Below are 18,550 nucleotides of genomic sequence, written 5' to 3' on the forward strand. Positions count from 1 at the left end.
TTCCGAAAGGTTCCGAACAGCTCCGAACCCGACCGGAAGCCGCCTGTAGAAACCCGGAAGTCAACCGGAAGTCGCTGGGAGCGGTTCCAAACCCGACCCCAGCGGTTCCGAAGAATTCCGAAGGTGAAATCGAAGGAACCCGAAAGTAAACCGGAACTCGCTCCGAAAAGACCCGAGCGCTTCCGAACGGAGACGAAGTGGATCTCGGAGCAACCCGGAAGTTAACCGGAAGTCGCTTCAGAACGACCCGAGCGCTTCCGAATACTTCCGAAGAGAGCCGAACCGGAACGGAAGTGGCCAGACCAACCCGGAAATAAACCGGAAGGCCCTTCAGAAGGCTCCTCCGGCAGCCGAACCGGCTCCGAACACCGGACGAACTTCGTCTTTTTTCGGCTGTTTTCGGTTCCGGTACCGGGGATGGAGAAACAAGGGCGGGTGGATTGTCCGGCGTTACCGCCCGGGTGGAAGAAGGAAGAAGTGATACGGAAATCGGGGCTGAGCGCCGGGAAAAGCGACGTCTATTACTTCAGGTAACGGGGACCGGCCCACCGTTCCCTGGTAGCAAAGTCTCATCTTTTGTTGGCTCTGTGCTCCTCCCCTGGCTTTCTGCAAGGCTGCCATTTGCTGGAAGGCTGCTTCCATCAGCTTCTGACAGAAAGGAGACAAGAAATGCATGAAGAGCATCTCTTTGGAGGAGGATCTGAGCACAGCCAACCACAAGCTTCTGGTCAAGAGCAGTTTCTTCAGTTTACCGTTCCACTGCTACAGTGTTGTGCCACTTCTGCAGTGTCCTTTCCTCTCTCCTGCATCACACACCCTGCCCTTCCCTTCACGCGGCCCTATTTAGAGGCAGGTACCCACACCACAGCTCACAAGAGCTTCCTACCCACAGAGGCTTTCTCTTGCTTGGCCTCCACGCCTCACCTTGGCCTCAAGACTACTAAGTTGCAAGGCCTCTTGGCCAGGCTCTGGGCCTCCCTCCAGGCTGTTTTACCTTAAGGCCTCTAAGCCTCCTGGGCAACCTCTAAGCCTTTAGGCCTCCCCCTATGCCTCTAGGACAGCTTATTTCAAAGACAAGAGATGATGGCGGTCACACTTAGGCAGGCCGTGCCATAAAGAACACACTGAGGCCAAAGGTGGGAGCCCTTCCAACCCTCCCTGTGCTCTGGTAGGATTGGAGCACAACGGAGGGCGAACCTGAGTCAGGGCACGTGGAGCAATTGCTCCCAGCTGCTCAGCCACAAAGAGCAGCAGAGGCCTTTGGAGACATGGAACCAGCCGAGGGATTCGGTGCCCTCAGGCAGGATGCCGTGCTCTGCAGCAGCCCACCACTGAAATTTGGGAGCTCCCAACTGTATGGGGTCGTATGGGGCTCTGTTGGGTGTCTACCGTGTGGCTCTATGGTGCTCTATGAGCTCTTGTGTGGCTCTATGGGGTCTTACAGGGCTCTATGTGGCAGTTATGGGGCTCTGTTGGGTGTCTGTAGGGCCCTTATGGGGCCCTGTTGGGTGTCTGTGGGGCACCATGAGGCTCTTTGGTTCTCTATGAGCTTCTTGTGCAGCTCTATGGGGTCTTATGGAGCATTATGGGGCTCTATGGGGTGTCTGTGGGGGTCTATGGGGTCTTATGTTGCGGTTATTGTGTTCTGTTGGTTATCTCTGGGGCTCTATAGGATTTCAATGGGCTCTTATGGGGCTCTATGGCAAAGCTTTTTCCTCGGGGGCCTCCAGAAGCAGCAGCTGGCGGAGACTTACCAAGATGGCAAAGTCTCTGGGGGCACTGTTGACATCCCCAGAGGGAGACACCGCCTTGGAGACATGCCAGACAGTGAAAGCCGTGGGCCAGATGTTCTCCGGCAGCTGGATGACGGCGTGGCCCTGCGAACCTTGGAAAGCCCAGCAGTTTCCAACAGACATATCAGGCTGAAATGAGAGAGATGCGTCCATCAGCGGTGAGGCAAAGAGTCGCCAGAGCTGGATGCTGGGCAAGGAGCACAGAATTTGTTTTCTGTGTGGGCTGCCGTGCTCCCCGTAATGGAACGCTACTCAAGGGACAGGAGGGGAATATGCAAAGGTTTGGACAACAGCTCTGGAGTCAACCGCCTTTCTCTGCTTGCCCAGAGCCGGCGGGGCAGCCCTCCCCAGCATCTGTCAGCCCAGCACCCTCCCAACGCTGGTGTCAGTGATGTGGGGAAGAGTGTGGGCTGAGCAGAGCAGCTGGGCCAAAGGAAATGGATGTGCAGCCAGAATGGGGTGAGGATGGGGGGAGGGAGAATGGGGGGAAGGGTTGGGGGTAGGAAAGACTGGGAGAAGGATGGGGGATAGGATGGAGGGAGGAAATGGGAGGATGGGGGGGAAGGATGGTGGAAGAAAGGGAGGGGAAGGATGGGGGGGAGAAGGATGGAAGGAAGGTTGAGGAGGGGGAAAGGATGGGGAGGGGGAAAGGATGTAGGGGGACGGATCCTGGGAAGGAATGGCTGGGGGATGGAGGGGGAGCCCTTATGGGGCTCTGTGGGGTGTCTGCAGGGGGAGGGGGGCGAAAGCAAGGGGGGGAAGCCCACAGTCAGCACTTCTCCTGCCATACCTGCAAGAGGGTCTCAGGGGACTTTGCGGAGGAAAAGAGGGGAGAAAGCCGGCCTTTCCCACCGTAACTCTTGGTTGTCCTCTCCGCATCAACAGTGGCACCTGAAATAAAGATGGACAGACGTGCACTGGGACAGCCCAGAGACAAGCTGAAGGAGTGAATGCTCATTCCCCAAAGCTCTTGGCGGGGCTCTGGGGTGCAGAATCCCTCCTGCTGTGTATGGGAACTGCTGAGTCCCGGCATGATGCGCTGATTGAGCACCTGGGGAAATGAGCCGGTCAGCCCTGGGAGCAGAGTTGAAGGGTTTTTAAATTCTCAGAGATGGGGGCTTTAGACGGGATGTGAGGAGGAAATTCTTGACCCCCAGTGGGCGGTGAGGCCCTGCAATGTGCTGCCCAGAGGAGCCATGGATGCCCCATTCCCGGAGGCGTTGGAGACCAGGTTGGATGGGGCCCTGAGCGCCTTGATGCAAAGGGTGGCAGTCCTGTCAGTGGCAGGGAGTTGGACTGGGATGGTCTTAAGGTCCCTTCAGACCTCAGCCATCCTAAAGCTCTATGAGATAAGTGTGACAGGTAGCAGAGCTGGGCAGGTTTTGGGGAGTGCCAGGCGCAAAGCTGAGGGTAGTGAAGCTGTCTACATACCCAGGGATTTCAGAGCCCAGTTGGGCATCAAGTAGCTGTTTTCCACGATGCTGTCAATTTCAATCCGTGTCAACAGAAAAATTTCCTGGCAACAAACAGGGAATGGAGAGACAGCAGTGAGCACAAAGACAGGAGATGGGTGTGAGCAGGGAGTCCTACCCAAGAACTGCACTCCAGAGACACAGCAAAGATGGACTTTGGGCTCTGCCTGATCCCAGTGTTGCCAGCCCCGTGTCTGCTGTAGAACAGCCTGGACAGGCAGTCAGATCGTGCCCTGAGCCAGCCAGGCTCTGCAGAGCTCCAGTTGCAGCTGGCCTGGAGAATGGCCCTTCCAGCTAAGAAGTCTGAAGCACAAGTCTCTTGGCAGGGGCCTCATCCAGCCTCCAAGCCAAGCCCAGCAGGCCTCTGGCTGGGGCCCAGCCAGGGGGAACTCATGGCTCTGCACAGAGCACCCTGATCCCAGGTTTACCGTGCAGCCAGCACCAGCAGCAGCTCTCAGTGTGGGGAGCAAAGTAGCTCCAAGACACAGGGGAGGCTGAGCCTGAGAGCCAGGTGTGGGGCAGGCGGCCAGAGCACAGAGCTGTCCCTGTAAAGGGCTGGAAGGGAGCAGTACCATTACCTGTCTCGTCAGTTCGTCGATCCCATTCTCCTCCAGGACATCATACACTGATTGTGCAATGAGATGCTTCCTGATTGACAGCTCATAACTTATCAGGTGTAATTCTGGCCCAACCATTGAGTTCCTGAAGGCAAAGCAAAGCAAGTCTTGTTCAGCAACGCAGGTCAGAGTTTCAGTGCCACAAGGTGAATGATTCCGGGGGGTTGTGCCCTTCCTTATCCCCCAGCCCCTTTGGTTCCTTTGCTTTGCCAAGGGCTGCCTTCACCATATAGATGGGAAAGGCTGGAGCCCTGGGCACAAAGTGAAGGCGTGCATGGAGCACACAGCCAGCCGAGGCCAAGCTACAGAGCCAGGTGCATGGCAAGGAAGTGTTCTTACCACTGAGACGGGAGCTCATGCACAGGTCCTGCTGACACCACCTGGAAGAGAAAAGCATTTGATGGGAGGAAGCACCAGGAGCACGGCCAGAGCTTCCAAAGGAGCTTCCCAGGGAGCCGCTGGCAGAATTTCCTGCTACTTCCCAGCACTTTGCAGAGGACCGCTGCCCAAAGTTGGGCCTTCAGCCCTCCACGTGCTGCAGAGCATCTGCTGCTTCTCCGTTTGCTCTCCCATCCCCTCCAGACTCCACAGTGTCACGGACAGGCCAAAGGCCCCTTCTTCCCATGTGCTGTTGCCTTCAGCCTGAGCTCCGTGCTGGGCACTGGGAAGATGCTGCCACACCAAAGCCCGTCCTGCTGCCAAGGCAGCCCCCAGCCTGGCTCAAGGGTCCACAGAGTCTCAGCAGCGATGGGCCCGTGGCCAAACTCCCCCTGTCCCCACGGAGGCTGAAGGGCAGAGCTTTGTCTTCTGCCGCACGCTGTGGCACTGACCTGCAGGACATTTCCCCAGGCTCCCAATATCCAGAGGAAGGCTCCAGCTGTGGGAGACATCAGTCAGGAGAGACCATTAGTTTGCCAGAGTGCTCGGAGCCCTGCAGCCCATTTCCCTCCTCCCAACCCAGCCGTGTGGGACAGTCCCGCTCCTTGGCTCCCGTGGGTTTGCCTCCAGCCCAAGGCTGGAATTCCCAGAAGCAGCTCCGAGCTCCTTTGGATGCCCTGGTAAAGATGGCTGTGCCATTGCACAACTGCTCCCGTCCTGGGCACGGACAGGCCGTGTGCTGCTGGCAGGGGCTGTGAAAGTCACAGACTCATAGAATGGCCTGGGTTGAAAAGGAACGTAATGCTCATCCACTTCCAACCCCCTGCTATGTGCAGAGTCGCCAACCAGCAGCCCAGGCTGCCCAGAGCCACGTCCAGCCTGGCCTTGAATGCCTGCAGGGATGGGGCATCCACAGCCTCCTTGGGCAACCTGTTCCAGTGCGTCACCACCTTCAGAGTGAAAGACTTCCTCCTAGTATTTAATTTAAGCCTTCCCATCTCAGTTTAAAACCATTCCCTCTTGTTCTAACACTAGATCTAGATCAATCCATGTCTGTGACAGGGGTGCCGTAGGCCTGTGCCCCCCATGGTCTCCAAAATGTGGGAAGGGAAAAAGGAAAATGGTAGGTGGATGGGAGCTGGGCTCAAGGAAACAAACAGAGCAGCAGCAGCAACGATCTAAGGAGGAAGACTTACTTTACTAACTACAATGTTGGAATGCAAGATAACACAATATAATACAATGTAATTGAAATTGAGGTCCTCTGGGCTGTGTAGTTCTTCTCTGCGCTCCACAGGATGTCGTGAGGTGGGAAACCAATAGCAAACATTACACAACCATGACAGTTATGCAGCTGCAGACATCTGGCCAGAAGGTGTGGTACAGGCGGCCGGGTCATGCCCCAGTACAAGCTGAAGCGTTGACCCAGGATAGAAATACGACCTGTATCTTGCCCTGGAGGGCAGACAGTCCCCTCCTGCTACCCCTGAAACATCCGTATTACTCCCGGTGAGTCTTTGGGCCTCTAGGATCAGCGGAAGGAATGAAATGCCATCAAAGCATTCCAGTGCTGCTGTCAGATCATGTGCAGCATCTGGTGATGGTCTGCATGGGACTGATGGAGCGTAGGATGGACCTGCACCTCACAACCACATGCCTCCAGTAGCACCATCTGGCACTGGCCCATAAAAGAACATGAACTTTAATTGAGCATCACTCATTTTAAATTGTGTCAGCATGTATTGTGACAGGAAATTATACAAGCATTGCGAGAGGATTTGGCAGAGGATTTGGTGTGTTCTGTGCTGAGCCTGAACACTGCCAAACAGGCTTCTCCTCAGCCGTGGCATCCTGTTCCCTTGTGCCTATTAGCACAGGCCACCAGCAGTTGTCCTGAGTATGGAACACTGCCATGAGCAGCCAGCAGCCCTGCTGTATGCCTGGAGGGCACTGGTTGTGTTCCCCCAACCCCCCCCAGGCCCCATGCTAAAGTTGTGTCTGTTTAAGTCCACTGGTTATAGTATACAGAGCTGCGGAGCACGTTGGAATGGCTCCTCTGGGATCAGGTGGCCTTCTGCAGAAGCATCTCCAGCTCCCATCCTCGGGTCCATCTATGCTGACATGCTGGATGTAGGGATGTTCCCAGTGGCTGGCTTTGGTCACAGTGGGCGCTTCCTGACGGTGACCCCTCAGATCCAGGGGTAGATCACACAGCAGAGCTTAGCTGGGTCCTGCTGGCTGTTCAGATTGCTTGTTTTTCACTTGTTTTGTTTTCAATTGACGGAGTAGCTGGTGTGAATGGGGAGTGCTGCGCAGTCAGGACCAGTCGGTTATGGAAATGACACATGCCCAGAAATGTTATGAAAACAATTGTCCAGGCAGTGAGAGGTTCTGGTGGGACAGAAGGTGAAGCAGAGATGAGAATTTCATTTAACAAGGAAAGGAGGAAAAGACAGAAGAATACAGCAAGAATGGGGGATAGATTTACCTCCTAGAAAATTCAGTAATCTGTGCATAACCTGACATGTGTGATGTCTGCATATTCCCCTAGAACGTGCAACACTTTGTTTCTTCATGTTATTTGAAGCTCTGCTGTGGTTTGATCAAGTTGCTCCTGATGCCAGCCACGGGTGCAACTTAAAACATTCTCAGCAGAACGGTAATAGAGGTTGCTCAAAAGGAACTAAAGGAATTAAAGAGTTAAACTGAAGCCAGCACTTAGCGTCCTCTCACCAGCCATCACCTCTGGTCAGCCATCAAAAAGGAGTGTACCATCAGTGGCCTTGAGGCCTAATTCCTACTGGCCTGTGTGGTGGCCCTGAGGGCCTACACCTAGTAACCAAGGGGTTAATGGAGACCTATGGAACAAGAAGCTTTTCAAGAGGCTGAGAGACCACGGATGCCAATGAGAGAGAGCACTAGACCTGGCCTGCAGGCCAGGAGAGAGGCCTCTAGTCCTCTAGCCATCTCAGCCTTCCTCTGGACCTCCATGTCTCTAAGCCCTCCCGTAGGTGTCTAAGTCTGTACACCTCTGCACCTTCTTTGGTGCCTGAGTGCCCCTGGGCCACCCTGTGGCTCTCTTGGCCTCTCTGTCTCAAGACCTCTAGTCCAGCTTCAAGGCCTTCAGACTTCTTGGGCTGTGGGTGTCCAGACCTCAAGGTACAAGTACAACCCCCAGCTCCTCTTGGCCTTTGCTCTTCTAGGCTTTCTCTTGCTTGGCCTCCATGCCTCCCTTTGGCCTCAAGACTACTAAGCTGCAAGGCCTCTTGGCCAGGCTCTCGGCCTCCCTCCAGGCTGTTTTACCTTAAAACCTCTAATCCTCCTGGGCAACCTCTAAGCCTTTAGGCCTCCCCCTATGCCTCTAGGACAGCTTGCAGGCATCTGTGCCTCCAGGTGTGTTCTCCATTACAGCTCTAAACCTTCCTTTGTGCCATAAATGCTCATGGACTCGTGGTCTCTTTTTTGGCATCCCTCTGTGCATCAGGCCCTCAAAACCTCAGTGCTTCCAGTCCAGCCCTTTAGTACCTCGGCTCCAGGCCTACCCTGAAGCTTCAAGGACTTTAGGCTCTACAGGGCTGTTAAGGCCTCTAAGCCCCCTTTTTTTGGCTGTGTCCGATAGAACCACCACTGCCCTTGATGCTCTGTCCCATAACCCCCACAGCTTAGCCCCGTAAGCTATGCACCATAAGCTTCTGTTTGCCTACAAGCTATGGCCTCTAAGGTTCCCCATGGGGCTCTACGCAACACGGCCAGGGACAGAAATGGGGCTGTTTCTGCCCTTCTTGTCACCCGGCCCCTCCCACCGTCTGTCAGGGGCAGGAACCCACAGGACCCATAGAGAACCAAAAGAACATCATAGAGAGTCATAGAGCCACATAAGAACGACAGGGAGCAATAAAGACCCACGGGGAGCCAAGGGGAACAAATACAGACCCATATGGGAGCTATACTAACACACTCACACATGTACCTGCAGGGACCCATAGAAGTGCATAGGGGAACATACTGCCCTGTAGCAACCAACTGTGCCCCACAGCCAGTTACGATGATGTTCAGTCACCATGGATCAAGGTTCACGGCACTGTGGGATGGCCTGAGTGGCCAACTCACACTCTTGGCCACCCTCCATCTCCCGTGGCTCCCACACCAACCCCACAGCACCACCCACACTAAGCCCTGTCCCACAAATGCAGCTGCTGCCGCTCAACAATTCTTATTGGCTGAAAGCAGGAGAGTTGAGAGATCCAAAGGGGTTGTGAGATCAGAGGTTGGGGCTGGAAGGCAGAGCATCTGCAGCTTTCGTTCCTCACTGAGTCCTTTCTATTGGGAAAGGAGATGGAGGGAGGTGAGAAGATGGAGGGCAGGGATGTGGGGTAGGAACCCACCTTGATGCTGATGTCACGGCTCCGTGCCTGCAGCTTGTTACCTGGGACTCAGCCGTGTCAGCACGTTCCTCTGCCTCATCCAGCATGTGCTGTGCCCTGGGGAACTAGGCCAAGTTGGCCTGCTTGTCCTGTGGCTTAGCCCCGGTCCCCACCCCAGTCCCCCCCCCAAACACCCACCCAACTCATCCCCGCAGCTCCTCCCTCCCCCCAACCAGCCTCGAGTCGGGCAGAAAGTTATCGACATCTCTTCATTGAATGATCAATCCCTAAATAAAACCCTCTGGTAGACATCAGAGTTTAGGGGTTTTTAGGGTTTATTAGGGTTTTTTTATGGTTTTTAGATTTTTTAGGGATTTTTAGGGGTTTTTAGGTGTTTTTAGAGGTTTTTAGGGGTTGCCGTGGATTTCCACTCGGTACACGCAGGTGTATTCCGCGTACCCCCAGTTGCTCCACACATCCAGTTTGATCCTTTGGTAGGATTGAAGGGGCTTCTCCTGCCAATGCAAAGAGGAGAGGCTTTGTTATGGGCTCCGTTATGGGCCGGAGGGCTTATTAAGGGTTCATCAGGAGATGGATCCACCTCCATGGTCTCATCAGGGGTTGGATCCACCTCCATGGGCTCCACGGAGGGGCTCACACGTCTGGTCCAGCCGTGACGGGAACGGGCTCTCTTGCCTGTCTGCCGCCTGATGGTCATGGCGGGCCCCCTCCTCCTCCTCTTCGACCCTGCGGTCCCCAGCTACATCTTCCCACCTAAATCCTGGGAATCCTCCAGCCTCGCTCTCTTAGCTCCCCACATGGCTGTTAATGGCCAGAGCTCTCAGAGGTGAGTGCGTTGCGTGGGGCAGCGGTGACCAAGGTGACTGCTGTGACATGGCCAGGGTTCTAACATGGCGACCGCACTGCTGGCACTGGCGTTCCACATGGCATGAGGAGGGGGCTGTAGGACAGGGCACGGCACGGGAGCCAGAAGGCACTGGTCCTTGGGTTAAAAGGGGAGGGGGACTGCGCACATTCCCTTTGTGTCCGCCCCCCCTCCCCACCGACTCCATCCCATAACCCGTGTAAACCACCCCAACACCATCCCATAACCCATCCCAACCCCAAACTCATCCCATAACCTCTAGAACCCCTGCCGGCACATGGGGTCCCATCCAGGCCAAAAGCCAGCTGGCAAGGAGGGCCCGAAGGAGAAAGCCGTCTCGTTGGATGGTTGCGGGGCGCCTGCCAGGCCAAAGGCCGGCTTGGGGATCCCTGCCAGGCCAGAAGCCTGCAGGCCTGGGAAGCCCTGCCAGGCCAAGAGCCTGCCGCCGGCCAGCAAACACTGGAAGGCCAAAAGCTGACTGGCCAGCCTGGGGAGTCCTACCAGGCCAACATCCAGCCTGCCCGGGGCTCACTGCCAGGCAACAAAATGGCTGACTGACCTGCTGGGCCTGTGAGGCCAAAAGCCGGCCACGTAGTCCGGGGGGGACCTTGCCAGGCCTGAAGTTGGTAATGCGGTTAGATGGGCACTGCCAGGCTAAAAGCCAGCTGTCTGCTCTGGGGGGCACTGCCAGCTCAAATGCCTGCAGGCCAGGGAAGCCCTTCCAGGACAAAAGCCTGCAGACTGGGGTCCCTGCCAGGCTAGAAGCCGGCTGTCCGGCCTGTGGGGCCTGGCTTACCTTGCATTCCCTTGTCATAGTGAGTGAAATAAGTTTGCCTCCTTAGATGGTTGCTGCTGCTCTCTTGGTTTCCTTGTGCCCAGCTCCCATCTCCCTGCCCCTTTCCCTTTTCCCTGGTGGCAAATTCTCATCTTTTGTTGGCTCTGTGCTCCTCCCCTGGCTTTCTGCAAGGCTGCCATTTGCTGGAAGGCTGCTTCCATCAGCTTCTGACAGAAAGGAGACAAGAAATGCATGAAGAGCATCTCTTTGGAGGAGGATCTGAGCACAGCAAACCACAAGCTTCTGGTCAAGAGCAGTTTCTTCAGTTTACCGTTCCACTGCTACAGTGTTGTGCCACTTCTGCAGTGTCCTTTCCTCTCTCCTGCATCACACACCCTGCCCTTCCCTTCACGCGGCCCTATTTAGAGGCAGGTACCCACACCACAGCTCACAAGAGCTTCCTACCCACAGAGGCTTTCTCTTGCTTGGCCTCCACGCCTCACCTTGGCCTCAAGACTACTAAGCTGCAAGGCCTCTTAGCCAGGCTCTCGGCCTCCCTCCAGGCTGTTTTACCTTAAGGCCTCTAAGCCTCCTGGGCAACCTCTAAGCCTTTAGGCCTCCCCCTATGCCTCTAGGACAGCTTGCAGGCATCTGTGCCTCCAGGTGTGTTCTCCATTACAGCTCTAAACCTTCCTTTGTGCCATGAATGCTCATGGACTCGTGGTCTCTTTTTTGGCGTCCCTCTGTGCATCAGGCCCTCAAAACCTCAGTGCTTCCAGTCCAGCCCTTTAGTACCTCGGCTCCAGGCCTACCCTGAAGCTTCAAGGACTTTAGGCTCTACAGGGCTGTTAAGGCCTCTAAGCCCCCTTTTTTTGGCTGTGTCCGATAGAACCACCACTGCCCTTGATGCTCTGTCCCATAACCCCCACAGCTTAGCCCCGTAAGCTATGCACCATAAGCTTCTGTTTGCCTACAAGCTATGGCCTCTAAGGTTCCCCATGGGGCTCTACGCAACACGGCCAGGGACAGAAATGGGGCTGTTTCTGCCCTTCTTGTCACCCGGCCCCTCCCACCGTCTGTCAGGGACAGGAACCCACAGGACCCATAGAGAACCAAAAGAACATCATAGAGAGTCATAGAGCCACATAAGAACAACAGGGAGCAATATAGACCCACGGGGAGCCAAAGGGAACAAATACAGACTCATATGGGAGCTATACTGACACACTCACACATGTACCTGCAGGGACCCAGAGAAGTGCATAGGGGAACATACTGTCCTGTAGCAACCAACTGTGCCCCACAGCCAGTTACGATGATGTTCAGTCACCATGGATCAAGGTTCACGGCACTGTGGGATGGCCTGAGTGGCCAACTCACACTCTTGGCCACCCTCCATCTCCCGTGGCTCCCACACCAACCCCACAGCACCACCCACACTAAGCCCTGTCCCACAAATGCAGCTGCTGCCGCTCAACAATTCTTATTGGCTGAAAGCAGGAGAGTTGAGAGATCCAAAGGGGTTGTGAGATCAGAGGTTGGGGCTGGAAGGCAGAGCATCTGCAGCTTTCGTTCCTCACTGAGTCCTTTCTATTGGGAAAGGAGATGGAGGGAGGTGAGAAGATGGAGGGCAGGGATGTGGGGTAGGAACCCACCTTGATGCTGATGTCACGGCTCCGTGCCTGCAGCTTGTCACCCTGGGACTCAGCCATGTCAGCACGTTCCTCTGCCTCATCCAGCATGTGCTGTGCCCTGGGGAACTAGGCCAAGTTGGCCTGCTTGTCCTGTGGCTTAGCCCCGGTCCCCACCCCAGTCTCCCCCCCAAACACCCACCCAACTCATCCCCGCAGCTCCTCCCTCCCCCCAACCAGCCTCGAGTCGGGCAGAAAGTTATCGACATCTCTTCATTGAATGATCAATCCCTAAATAAAACCCTCTGGTAGACATCAGAGTTTAGGGGTTTATAGGGTTTATTAGGGTTTTTAATGGTTTTTAGGTTTTTTAGGGGGTTTTAGGGTTTATTAGGGTTTTTTAGGGGTTTTTAGGTGTTTTTAGGGGTTGCTGTGGATTTCCAATTGGTATACGCAGGTGTATTCCGCGTTCCCCCAGTTGCTGCGTACATCCATTTTAATCCTTTTGTAGGACTGAAGGGGCTTCTCCTGCCAATGCAAAGAGGAAAGGCTTCGTTATGGGCCGGAGGGGGACCAGTGCCCCATAGTGCCCCATAGTTCCCACTGTTCTCCCCCATACATACCAAAGCATCCCATAGATCTCATAGTGCCCCTCAGCTCCCACTGTTCGCCCCACAGTCAATGATTTCCTGGAATTCTGATCCATATTCAATAGTTGTTTAGCATGCAGACCCCTCTCTTGTTATCACCCATCTTATCAGTGTGGGAATCAAATGTTGTTTGTGCCTTTAGAACAAGAGAAGAATCTTTTCTTTCAAGGTTTCAGTATATAAGTGAAGTAGTTTTTTGTTATTTCAAGGTCTCAGTATACAAGTGAAGCAGTTTGTAGTTATTTCAAGGCCTTAGTATACAAGTGAAGCAGTAGCAGAGGAGAGGCTTTGTTATAGGCATGGGAAGCGCCATGGCACAAGTGCTTCCAAAGGCTTGCAAAAGGGACCCCACGGGAGTCGGCCATGTTGGAGAGCAGAGGGTGGGCAGGAAAGCTCTTTCTTCCCATGCCGTGCAGGCAGCCCAGCCTCCCCCCTTGCACTTGCCATACCTGAACATGGAAGGCCTGGGCGATCTCTCCGTCCACATCGTAAACAAATGATCCCAGGAGAGTTTCCATTTCGTCCTCATCCACTCACTCAAAGACAAGAGATGATGGCGGTCACACTTAGGCAGGCCGTGCCATAAAGAACACACTGAGGCCAAAGGTGGGAGCCCTTCCAACCCTCCCTGTGCTCTGGTAGGATTGGAGCACAACGGAGGGCGAACCTGAGTCAGGGCACGTGGAGCAATTGCTCCCAGCTGCTCGGCCACAAAGAGCAGCAGAGGCCTTTGGAGACATGGAACCAGCCGAGGGATTCGGTGCCCTCAGGCAGGATGCCGTGCTCTGCAGCAGCCCACCACTGAAATTTGGGAGCTCCCAACTGTATGGGGTCGTATGGGGCTCTGTTGGGTGTCTACCGTGTGGCTCTATGGTGCTCTATGAGCTCTTGTGTGGCTCTATGGGGTCTTACAGGGCTCTATGTGGCAGTTATGGGGCTCTGTTGGGTGTCTGTAGGGCCCTTATGGGGCCCTGTTGGGTGTCTGTCGGGCACCATGAGGCTCTTTGGTTCTCTATGAGCTTCTTGTGCAGCTCTATGGGGTTTTACGGAGCATTATGGGGCTCTATGGGGTGTCTGTGGGGCTCTATAGGGCTCTTCGGGGTGTCTGTGGGGGTGTGTGTGGGGGTCTATGGGGTCTTATGTTGCGGTTATTGTGTTCTGTTGGTTATCTCTGGGGCTCTATAGGGGTTCAATGGGCTCTTATGGGGCTCTATGGCAAAGCTTTTTCCTCGGGAGCCTCCAGAAGCAGCAGCAGGCAGAGACTTACCAAGATGGCAAAGTCTCTGGGGGCACTGCTGACATCCCCAGAGGGAGACACCACCTTGGAGACATGCCACATGGTGAAAGCCGTGGGCCAGATGTTCTCCGGCAGCTGGATGACGGCGTGGCCCTGCGAACCTTGGAAAGCCCAGCAGTTGCCAACAGACATATCAGGCTGAAATGAGAGAGATGCATCCATCAGCGGTGAGGCAAAGAGTCGCCAGAACTGGATGCTGGGCAAGGAGCACAGAATTTGTCTTCTGTGTGGGCTGCCGTGCTCCCCGTAATGGAACGCTACTCAAGGGACAGGAGGGGAATATGCAAAGGTTTGGACAACAGCTCTGGAGTCAACCGCCTTTCTCTGCTTGCCCAGAGCCGGCGGGGCAGCCCTCCCCAGCATCTGTCAGCCCAGCACCCTCCCAACGCTGGTGTCAGTGATGTGGGGAAGAGTGTGGGCTGAGCAGAGCAGCTGGGCCAAAGGAAATGGATGTGCAGCCAGAATGGGGTGAGGATGTGGGGGAGGGAGAATGGGAGGGAAGGGTTGGGGGTAGGAAAGACTGGGAGAAGGATGGGGGGTAGGATGGAGGGAGGAATGGGGAGGATGGGGGGGAAGGATGGTGGAAGAAAGGGGGGAGTAGGATGGGGGGGAGAAGGATGGAAGGAAGGTTGGGGAGGGGGAAAGGATGGGGAGGAGGAAAGGATGGAGGGGGACAGATCGGGGGAAGGAAGGGCTGCGGGATGGAGGGGGAGCCCTTATGGGGCCCTGTGGGGTGTCTGCGGGGGGAGGGGGGCGAAAGCAAGGGGGGAAAGCCCACAGTCAGCACTTCTCCTGCCATACCTGCAAGAGGGTCTCAGGGGACTTTGCGGAGGAAAAGAGGGGAGAAAGCCGGCCTTTCCCACCGTAACTCTTGGTTGTCCTCTCCGCATCAACAGTGGCACCTGAAATAAAGATGGACAGACGTGCACTGGGACAGCCCAGAGACAAGCTGAAGGAGTGAATGCTCATTCCCCAAAGCTCTTGGCGGGGCTCTGGGGTGCAGAATCCCTCCTGCTGTGTATGGGAACCGCTGAGTCCCGGCCTGATGCGCTGATTGAGCACCTGGGGAAATGAGCCGGTCAGCCCTGGGAGCAGAGTTGAAGGGTTTTTAAATTCTCAGAGATGGGGGCTTTAGACGGGATGTGAGGAGGAAATTCTTGACCCCCAGTGGGCGGTGAGGCCCTGCAATGTGCTGCCCAGAGGAGCCATGGATGCCCCATTCCCGGAGGTGTTGGAGACCAGGTTGGATGGGGCCCTGAGCGCCTTGATGCAAAGGGTGGCAGTCCTGTCAGTGGCAGGGAGTTGGACTGGGATGGTCTTAAGGTCCCTTCAGACCTCAGCCATCCTAAAGCTCTATGAGATAAGTGTGACAGGAAGCAGAGCTGGGCAGGTTTTGGGGAGTGCCAGGCGCAAAGCTGATGGTAGTGAAGCTGTCTACATACCCAGGGATTTCAGAGCCCAGTTGGGCATCCAGTAGCTGTTTTCCACGACTCTCTCAATTGCATGCAGTGTCAGCTGCAGAATTTCCTGGCAACAAACAGGGAATGGAGAGACAGCAGTGAGCACAAAGACAGGAGATGGGTGTGGCCCAGCCAGGGCTGGGTAGACGGGGGGAGAGCGGTAGATGTAGTCTACCTTGATTTCGCCCCATCAGGTCCCATGGATTTATGGAGGGCTGGTGGGTGGGGTGTGGGAAATCCAGGGGATCTTTGTATGGATGGAGGATCTCACCCCCATCTCTTTTCTTTCTCATCAGATCCTGTTGAATCCTGCCGTGCTGCTGACCAGATCCTGGTGCATCTCCTATGTCTGCAGGTGGCTCCTTCCACAACCTGCTGCCAGATCCCGGCCCAGCCTCACACTATGACCCACTGGGTCCCAACAGCCTTGGGCAGCCTCGTGTCACCGTGGGGCTGAGCTCCTCTGGATCCCAGTGCACCCCTTCCCCTTCTAATGCACCTCCCTTCCATGCAGCCCTTAGAGACCCCGGGGGTCCCAGTGTTGTCGCATCACTGGATGCTGGGGATCCGCTCCACATCGCACTGCTGGATCCCAAGGGTCCCCCTGGCAAAACACTGTGGGATCCAGATCACAAGGATCCCCCCCATGGCACCACCTCCAGGGCTCCCAATGATGGAGCACCTCAGGATCCCAGGGGGGACCCCCATAGCAGCCCCTCGCTGGATCCCATCCCTCCCCTTCCACACCACCTCCTTGCCCACTCCTTCCTCCTGACCCCTGCAGCCCAGGCCCAGCTGCTGTGGGTGCTAGGGGGCTCTGAGAAGCCCAACTGCTGTCCACTGCCCAGTCGGTGTTGCTCCACGCCGCCCTCTGGGGGTCCCAGGGGGGTCTTTGTCCCATCCCTGCCTCCTTCTGACACTGCTTGGCTTCCTTAGCCCAGCACCCAGCTCTGACCCCTCCCTGCGCCTCTTCTTCCTCCTCTGCCTCGGGACTCCCCCCATCGCCCCACTTAACCCCCCATTTGGCCGCCAGCCTCTTCCCCACGTTCTCCAACCCCCCCAAGCTTCTCCTGCCCCACTTAGAGCTGGTGGCCGGGGGAGGGGATGAAGGGCAGCGGGGCAGCTGTTGGCTCCGGGCTTTTGTGGTGGGGTTGGCAGCTTGGGGGGGTCCTCCCGGTGTTTTCTGCCGGGCTCTGGTGGCCTTATATAAACACTTGGGGGGCAGCGGGACCACCCCTGTCGAGTTGGTCGCAGCTGCCACCTCTTTGCTGCTGCGCTGCCCCCATTTCGTCCCCCAGATCTTAGAGGCCACAGGGGGGGCAGGGGGCTATGGGCGCCTCTTTGAGGCAGGGGATGCTGGGGGCGCCCCCCCCCCCCCCCGAAACGAGGCTGCCAGATGAGTCACTTGACCCCTCTCCATGGGTTCATGGAGTATGGGTCCCTTGACCACACTCCGTATCCACCCTCCAACCCTTTGTCCCCCCATCCCCAAACCCCCAACCCATTGCCCCCCCCACCCCCAACCCCCCATCCCACTCCCAACCCCCCACCACCTGACCCCCAATTCCCCCCTCCAAATCACCCCTTTCCAGAGATGCTGCTAATAGTCCTGTAGGAAAATTGTCTGGGGGGTGGGGGAGGGGTGGGTACAGTTTAGAGGTGGGGGAGTCACAGAGAGCCCCCCACAGCGCCATGGCCCACTCCCACCCCCACCTCCCCACCATGAACCCAACCCCCCACCTCAGACCCCACAACATTTCTCCATCCCCAACAGTAATACCCCCCCATAGCAATCACCCACCCCATAACCCCCCCACCTGGCAATGGGGGCAGTAGCTCCCCTGCTTACAACACCCCACTATCCCCTCCAGACCCCCCCTCAGCCCCCCCATCTCTACCACAACCCCCACAATGCCCCCCCCCCCCGGGCCCCTTCCCGACCCACCATGTCCCCCCCCCTCACCTGGCACTGGAGGCAGCATTTCCCCAACATCCGGTACCTCCCCAGCAGGTATTGCCCCATGGCCAGGCTGATCCGTTCCTGCCGTTCCCTTCTCTCTTCCAATTCTGACTGAAATTTCAGGACTAGCGTTTCACCCACTCTGCTATGGAAGGGGAAAAGGGAGGGGGAAATGAAAGGGGAAGCGAGGGAGAGCCTTCTAGCCCCACGTGCCCCTATAACCCCTGGAGCCCCCCACAGCCCAGCATCAGCCCTCTAGCCCCTCCACAGTCATCTATATTCTCCCCACAGCCCCCGCTGTCCCATATAGCCCTAGACCACATCAAAAGTCCCAGACAACTCTCTAGAACCCCATACCCCTCCTATGGCCACTAGGAAGCTCCCCATAGCCCCACATACACCTACATCTACCCCTGCACTCCCCCTAGCACCTTACAGCCCCATATCCTCCTACAAACCCCGCACAGCCCTATAGCCCTCTACAGCCCAAACAGTGCTCCCTAGAGACCCACAGCTCTCCCGATAAGCCCCTCACACCTTTCTACATTCCCACTTCACCTACCTACATCCCCATATCCCCCTACAGCCACCGGCAGACCCCACATTCCCCTCACAGCCACCCATTTCCTCCTATCCCTCGGGATCCCCACACAGCCCACTACAACCCCATCTCCCCCACTGTTCACCCCTACATCCATCCCACTGCCCCCCACAGCCCCACATTACCCTAGGCCCTCCCTACAGCCCCATAGGACCTACAGCCCCCCCACGGCCACACATTACCCCACAGCCCCCTCAACTCTCCCATCCCCCCCACTCCTCCCCCACTGCCCCCTACACCCACAGCCCACCTCAGCTTCCTCTCCCCAGCCCCGGCCCGGCCCCGTTCTCCCGCACACCTCCGGCGCCGCCGTCCTCAGCACCGCTCCCGTCGTGCCGCGGTTCCGTCTCGGTGCTGCCCGGACAGCTCCGGCACTCAGCGGCTGCAGCGGCGCTGCCGTGCAGGGCGGCCCGGGCTGCGGCAGCGGCTTCAGCCGAACGAAGGGAGAGCCGGGAGGCACCAAGACACAAGATGGCGGCCGCTCCCGCGAGCGGAGCCTCAGCCAATCGGAGCCGGCGGCGCTGCCGCTGGCCAATGAGACGGCGACACGCGTCGGCGGCGCACCCGCTGACCAATGACAGGCCGGCATGGGCGGGCCGGAGCTGCCGCTGGCCAATGAGTGGCCGGCCCGGCCGGGATGATTCGTTAGCCCCTGCTGCTGCCATC

General features: G+C 56.7%; 3 protein-coding genes across 12 annotated transcripts; 1 reads left to right on the forward strand and 2 right to left on the reverse strand.

Moving 5' to 3' along the window:
• The first annotated feature begins 209 nt into the window (after window positions 1-209).
• LOC146756681 (methyl-CpG-binding domain protein 2-like) lies at window positions 210-2,085 on the forward strand. 3 transcript variants are annotated; one of them, XM_085524134.1, is made up of 2 exons: window positions 210-530; window positions 1,673-2,085. In XM_085524134.1, the coding sequence occupies exons 1-2, from the start codon at window positions 418-420 to the stop codon at window positions 1,929-1,931; spliced, it is 372 nt and encodes a 123-aa protein (XP_085380260.1). In that variant the 5' UTR covers window positions 210-417; the 3' UTR covers window positions 1,932-2,085. The 3 variants fall into 3 exon arrangements, with proteins under 3 accessions (XP_085380260.1, XP_085380261.1, XP_085380262.1); XM_085524135.1 differs by having other exon boundaries at window positions 1,731-2,085; XM_085524136.1 differs by having other exon boundaries at window positions 1,796-2,085.
• A 477-nt stretch (window positions 2,086-2,562) lies between these two features.
• Window positions 2,563-3,998, reverse strand: LOC146756682 (uncharacterized). Its single transcript, XM_085524246.1, has 3 exons — window positions 3,844-3,998; window positions 3,225-3,309; window positions 2,563-2,684 (listed from the first exon to the last, which is right to left on the reverse strand). The coding sequence occupies exons 1-3, from the start codon at window positions 3,958-3,960 to the stop codon at window positions 2,563-2,565; spliced, it is 324 nt and encodes a 107-aa protein (XP_085380372.1). The 5' UTR covers window positions 3,961-3,998.
• Window positions 3,999-12,237: 8,239 nt separating this feature from the next.
• Window positions 12,238-18,549, reverse strand: LOC146756683 (SUN domain-containing protein 3-like). 8 transcript variants are annotated; one of them, XM_085524062.1, is made up of 8 exons: window positions 18,183-18,473; window positions 17,287-17,394; window positions 15,306-15,390; window positions 14,665-14,765; window positions 13,834-14,001; window positions 13,016-13,102; window positions 12,540-12,613; window positions 12,238-12,444 (listed from the first exon to the last, which is right to left on the reverse strand). In XM_085524062.1, the coding sequence occupies exons 1-6, from the start codon at window positions 18,471-18,473 to the stop codon at window positions 13,100-13,102; spliced, it is 756 nt and encodes a 251-aa protein (XP_085380188.1). In that variant the 3' UTR covers window positions 12,238-12,444; window positions 12,540-12,613; window positions 13,016-13,099. The 8 variants fall into 8 exon arrangements, with proteins under 8 accessions (XP_085380188.1, XP_085380187.1, XP_085380191.1 ...); XM_085524061.1 differs by having other exon boundaries at window positions 12,540-12,702; XM_085524065.1 differs by having other exon boundaries at window positions 12,540-12,702; window positions 17,287-17,428; window positions 18,183-18,322.
• Window position 18,550: the final 1 nt, after the last annotated feature.

This window comes from Coturnix japonica, chromosome 26 (assembly GCF_054131305.1).
Source record: "Coturnix japonica strain WE chromosome 26, WE-NBRP24, whole genome shotgun sequence".
Taxonomy (NCBI): Eukaryota; Metazoa; Chordata; class Aves; order Galliformes; family Phasianidae; genus Coturnix; species Coturnix japonica.